General features: G+C 44.3%; 1 protein-coding gene across 1 annotated transcript in view; it reads right to left on the bottom strand.

Annotated features, from left to right (window-relative positions):
• Positions 1 to 628: 628 nt before the first annotated feature.
• Positions 629 to 6,732, bottom strand: part of LOC124157062 (sterile alpha motif domain-containing protein 1-like) — a 69,764-nt gene continuing 63,660 nt past the window's right edge. Inside the window, exon 3 of the mRNA XM_046531534.1 lies at positions 629 to 865. Coding sequence (XP_046387490.1) covers positions 710 to 865 — 156 coding nt within the window. The 3' untranslated portion in view covers positions 629 to 709. The remainder of the gene's footprint in view (positions 866 to 6,732) is intronic.

Here is a 6,732-nt window from a genome sequence, read left to right as displayed (position 1 = left end):
GAGATTATCTATATTTATCCATTTTTTGTTATTATTAAATGCCATAACAAAAAACGATCCGCGCGAGTCACCCTTGACAACGTCGCGCGGACACAAATCACATTGCAGCTTCCAAAAAACAAACCCACTTAACCGGGTATGAAAACACATTGTTCCACAATATTTATCAATTACTATTATTAAACCTTATGCATCTTTACTCTCCGCTTCCCACCATTTAAAATGTTCAACTCTTGCGGAAGCGATGGGCAGTGAAATCCACTTCACAAATATCGCCCGTATTTGCAAACAAAATCTCCGCTCTCATTGATAATAGTATAATTCATATAAACCTCAGCTCCCAAAGAACTCCTCCAAAATTTTTTTTCATCGGTTATCGACAATGCAGCTTTTATGAGCGTCTATTTGGTTTCAAGGCGTTCGTCAAAGCCGAACTCCTTTAACGCAAACGGACTTGCAAATAACATTCCGTATCGGCGCTTGAGGCAATAACATTCGTTACAACTTCGCGTTTTCCCTCAAACTTCAGGTTTCTCTTCAGGACAATGGAAACTTAACTTTCGCCGGCAGTCTATCAAACCCTTTCTCTATCAAGGGGGACGTAGATTTTCGCGGAGTTCCTTGGTGGCGTTCACTTTCCTCGGCGCTGTTTGGCCCTTGGGGCATTGCCGGCGTTCTTGCCCGAGGCCCCGCCGGCCCTGGCCCGCCCTCACCAGAGGCGGCCCATCACCTGCGCGCCCACGCACACCGCCATCAGGGCCCAAAGGCCCGGACTCGCCGACGGCATCAACGGCGAGAAGATATTGGTCAGGGAGGCCGCCTTTTCTCCTTCCTTGCCCTTCTGCAGGAAGGCCTTCTTGTCGACCTGAGGAAGATGAGAAAAAAGATAAAAACCACGATGAGTTACGGCACAGAATTTTCAATTGAAATAAAAAATCACTGATGAGCACAACTTGAACCATATTAATTAGATCAAGGAAAATAGTACAACTAAAAGGTAGTCCCTTGCACAGGTAGGCAGTACAAGAGAAGAGAAATATAGCTCCGTAAATATTTATGCCCAGAGAAGTCGAGAACTGTAAGAATAAAATTTCAAAAATCATCTAACCCTTACTTCGCGCCGACTGCAAACACTTGTGAGAAAGCAATAGCGCAATGATAAAATATTACCTTATTTACAATAAATGCCACCACACGTGTAGATATTTTTCCACTTTAAGTATTATTTGCATTCAATAATGTTTTCCCTCATGCTGACATTGCATTGCAATGCAGACAGCTTATTGTATTTTTGAAGTAATATAAAATTAAAGAATACACGACTGAGCATTATTTGAGCATTTAGCTGAAATGGTGACGAAGTGTAATGATTATTTTAAGTACAAGGATAAAGCCATGTTATAGATGTCGTTCATCGACATAGAGAATAGGAACCCGCTCTCAAACGTCCAAACTAGGCTCAACAGCTTTGGGACGAAAACCAGGGTAAAGAAGACAGTCCCACGACCCCTACTTGACCCCGCTCCTCCCTCTTACGAGGCCTCCCTCTTACTGACCACCCGCTGGGCCCTCAGAGCAACAAAGCGCGATTGGTCTCACTCACTTGAGAGGTGGGATTGCGTCACGCCGGGTTACGCTGAGGGTGACCACTGTCCGCAGGAGCGTGGCCGATGGCCAACCACCGCCGGCATGACCGGAAAGAGAGGCGGACAATGGATGACCACGTCTCCCGCCTTCGGAACTCTCCTTCGCCTCGCGACATCCCTCCCGGAAACTGAGGCGTGTCGAGTGGACCACGAGGGAAAAATCCCGACCCGCGAGTAGCTGGGGAAATGGGGCAATGTGCACAATCATCTCCAACTTCGACAAATCACATGACTTAGTCACTTCTATACTTGAGTAACGAGTCAAACTTTTTCTGGTGACAAATGCAGAACATTATCTACTACTTCGACATGTTACGTGAACCTATGCTAGTCAGTTAAGCACTGTTCCCTGAACGTATAAAATCGTTTCAGGCTTAATTTTGTGGAATAATGCTATATCCATGATTAAAACACAAATGGTAATATCCACGCTATTTTATTTAACACTTAACCGACCATGGTTTCGACACTTTGGGTCATTTTCACTTGACAATGTCATTTTCAACTGACACTTGAAAATGACACAAAGTGTCGAAACCATGGTCGGTTAAGTGTTAAATAAAATAGTGTGGATATTACCATTTATGTTTTAATCATGGACTGTTCTCTGCGTTCCTTTACCACACTGTTAATGTGACAACTATGGAAACAATCGGCCGCAGTATGTTTCCGACATGATTTTACAAGCCCTTAATCCATAGAAATAGTCGCATAATCTAAATTCACTTAAAATAAACGTTTTTTTAATTCAAGGTAAATTCTACACAGCCCTATAGAAGATAACGAACAGCATTACGTCCTTCGGTTGTCAAATATTTATGAGTATCTGAGAAAAAAAATGCAAGTCCCTTCCTATAAAATATTGGACTTGCATTCAATTTTTTTAAAGGATTTTCAGGCCATGTGCAATAGCGCTCGTCAACTTCACAGGGCAGAAAAAACTGGAAATATTTCATCGTTTAAATTCGCCGGAAAAGCGGATGATATCCCCCTTAAGAAGGGAACTTTTCCCCGACCTACCACACTGCCACAAACGGTTAAAGAACTTTTCCAAAGCTGATGTATTCAGCGAGAAGACGCAGCAAGGATAAGCAAGGCAAGCGAAGGGTAAGGCAATAACAGGAGTCTGGGGTGTCAAGGAAACGCAATCCCATTCCGGCCTCCACGGCACAACACCTCTAGAGGACCACGACTGTTGAAGTCTCTCCGATGCGATGGAGAAGCAGTGATGCATAATGGATTTCTAATCTCCAATAATGACGTCTCCCCACGGTTATTCCCGCCGATTGACCCTGGGATCCCGCCATCTTCCCCCGCCCTCAGCTCGGGTCGCCCCTGAGGGTCGTAAAACCAAATGGATGGGAATGATGAAGGGCCCGTCGCCCTTGCCATTGTGGACCAAGGGGCTTATGGCCCTGGGGGAACGAGGATCTTGCTGGAAACGGCCCTCGGACAGGGGCGGCCTCGTTCACGGCTCTCTCTCCCCATCGTCTCCTTCCCGGCATCCTTCATTCCTCGCCATGTCCGTCTCGCGAGTGAAGGGCTCAATCTAAGTCGGCGCCTAACGGTCCCCCGACCCATCCCCATAACAAGGGCGCAGTACATGCTACATGGGGCGCCGCTGAAATCTCCCCGTTATTGTCCTCAAGGGTGCTGTCCTGTGACGCGAAGGTATAAATGGGGAAGGACACACGATACTGTCTCAATCCGTGCCTTGTGTTCGGTCCGTTACATCAGAGGGTGCTTTAAGTACCTCTAACAAAAGATGGCACATGAATACTTTAAGAAAACTGCGGGGGAGATGATGAAAAGAAATTAAGTGCTGAGGATGAAGATGTTTTGAAAGAAATACTCAATGAAGCGGGAAAAGACTCCACATTAAAGGGAACAGGGAAAGTTGTTCGGGATGATCTCAAAAATTTGATTATAAATATGGGATGGAGAAGAACTATAACGAAGAATATGGATGTAAAAGCAGTGAAAGACTTTTTCCGGCTGGCATCAATGCCACAGGAAGATCAGTGGTAGAATCGACCGCGAATTTAGTTGTGGACAGTAGCACTGGCGAAAAGTAGAAAATACGTCTTCATTGCATGAAAGTACACAAAGCCTACTGGTGACCCGTTATTTCTGAGTTAAATATTTTCATTACCAGTACATTCAGCCCGTGGCCAGGAGAATGGTGATGAATAGATTGATCATTTGAGTCACTTCACTGTGACAACAGAACACGTTCACGCGGAAAAACTATGACAAAGTTCCCAAAATAAATTCCATTTGGAATCCCTACTTTATTCTAGTAAAGATGATTCAATAGGGAGCAGTATGCGAGATATGCAATAATTTCCCAGAATACCCAAGATCGACGACGGTGAATCATCATTCTTGCTATTCAATTCCTTCTGTCCTGACACTAAAACCTATCCGAAAATGAATTCTTACTCCACCGCCCTATCTCTCAATTAATGCCCTATTGATGAATACCCTCCTCTAGGTCGTAACTCTATCGAAGCTTGCACCACACTCCTCTTCTTCCAGAGGCGATCCCGAACTTTATGTTCCGTACGTACGCTCCGACAGGCGGTAGGGAGATCGACACCCCGTATATATGAGGAGGTATATACGGAGAGAGCAGGGATAAATGCACGCGCGATTCTGTTACGGCCCATCTTTATAACAAACGAACGGTTCTCTTCCGTTTCGGTGGCGACGCATTATGCAATTAAGGAGGGAACTGGGTCCGAGAGTATCGCGGAGCGGAGCCGGATCTGTCGCGTAACTCAAGTCGATCGTTTCCGAATGCGATCATGGAACGGGAATGCCTCGCCTCGCCAATCCGCAAGGGCCATCAATGGGAAAGAATGGTGCGGACGAGAACAATGGGGGTGGGAAGGCGGAGATTTTAACAGCAACGCCTACTCATGTTTCGAGAAGGGAATATAGGCTGTTTCATCGATGAAGTGCGCTCAGTGCTAGGCCAATAAATATGGTATACAGTAAGCTTGGTAGAATATGCCGACTGACAGGTACCACTATTGCACATGAAACGTCTACATAAATAGGTGTAGAAGGGAAATGTATGCACAGGGATGCCGACTTACAAAAAATATTGGGGGGCCCAAACAAATCTTGCCCCGGGAAATTTGACAAGTAGTGAGTTTTAAGTTTTTCAAGCGTTTTAGAAGAGCCATATGATCAACATTAGAACCCTGATAACTCGAATCTCGATATCTGAACACACCGGGGAAAATCGACAAGCCTGGCACATATTTTCCTCACACCCATAACGAATTTTTGAGGGAGCTCGGGCCCCCTCAGGCCCCATGGAGTCGGCGCCACTGTGTATGCATCATATGTGGTCGAACTACTTCATTAGTAGCGCATGCTCAAAAGTTAATGTCAGCCATATATTCGAATATGGGAGCGCGGTGGTACAGTGGGTAGATTTTAAGGTCCGAACTAACTAAGGAAAATAACGAAATCCTATACGAACTAATTTATTGGCTTTTGTAACTCATACATGACTCACTTACTACGTGAACTATTCGTTTTTTCATCACTAATAAATATTTTTATTTGCATGATAGCATATTCGTGTTCTTAGCACTCCCCTAGTCTGTGGTCTGACCTCGTATCGTTGTCCTGAGTGTATCGCCTGTGTTCGGCGAAAGAGCGCGTTTCGGAATAAGTCTAAGATGAGTGCTGCATGCCTGATTTGGAATAACTCACATCAAATAGACTTCTGCAGTAAAAGAAATGGTTTGGAAGATATTTCAAATCTTCACAACGCCTCTGCATATGAAGTTTTGTTGTGATTTAATCAGAGCAAAACGGCGATGATGGAACCCAATAAAATTATTCACGTACACGATGTTACATGGTTCGAGGCTACTACAAGCTACTTTTTCCGTGAAATCAAAATACTCGATGGGATACTCAAACGAGAACAAGGTCGCTGACAACAGACCAACAGCTCTAAATAAAAAAAAAACACGATTGAACCCCCAAAACAGAGTCATAAACAACGGCGACTCGATTCTATTCACAGAAACCTTAAGGGAATAAAAAGATACCAGCGAGCGATAAAAAAGACCAATAAACACCGACATACTCCGCGACTCCCCTGAACTCCAGCTGCAAGGGGAATGAAAAGAAACCACAAGTCGGCTAAAAAGAGGAAAATTCCTTGCGAAGAAGAAGAAGGCGTATCGAGACGGTAAGTAAAAGAAACAGATCGGTCATGCAGTAGGGTGGGAGGAGGAAGAAATGCGTGGGAAGAGAGGGAAAAAGAATCGCATTGTGAGGGCCTCTGGTGGTCATGGCCATAACTCAAACCCATCGCAAGACCCCTCCCAACCGCTATCTTCCACTCATTCCCCCCCATATCCACTTCCCGTCCCCCCCCCCAGCCAACAATTCATGGGCACCTCCTCATAGTCCATCCCCATGTTACCACCGCGCAAACTGCCCCCTGTCCACCCGTCCGCACACAAAGGGAGGAATGCCTCCACCCCAATTCTCTCCCCCTCCCTCCACGCCCGAAGAAGAGCAGTTCACATGACACCTTTAAGTATTTACAGCTCGAGCCATCCATCCTTTTTCCATCTCCGGTACACCTATCGGTTTCTCCACGAAACACACCGATACTTGCGACGCAAGAACTTAGGCATGGCCTCATTATCACCTCTATCCAGACTTCGACATATCATGGAGACTATAAATTGTTGAGTGATTTAAGAAGTATGGTAAAGAAAAATGAGAAATGTATCAGAAATTTAAATATACAATTTTAAGCAGGCAACGAAAACGCCAATGAAATTACTTTAAATGGTGTAAACTAATTGTTACGCCTTTTATTTTCTATTTTAAATCTAAAATTAGAATTTTTCCTGAATTTTGAAATTTGAATCAAACTTTTTAAATCTAAATCTATTTTTAACACACTTTAAGCCCAATTGATTTTTATGTAATTTTGAATGTAAAAAACACCGTCACCTGATTCAGAAAAAATTATCAGGAAAAAGGACAAGGAAAAATAATCCAGTGACTCAAATTTTAGGGCGTGGAATTTAGAGAAGCTGAAGAA

Source organism: Ischnura elegans, chromosome 4 (assembly GCF_921293095.1).
Source record: "Ischnura elegans chromosome 4, ioIscEleg1.1, whole genome shotgun sequence".
In the NCBI taxonomy this organism is placed as follows: domain Eukaryota; kingdom Metazoa; phylum Arthropoda; class Insecta; order Odonata; family Coenagrionidae; genus Ischnura; species Ischnura elegans.
The sequence above is the reverse complement of the archived record's forward strand: the minus strand, read 5'-3'. Positions and strand labels throughout refer to the sequence as shown.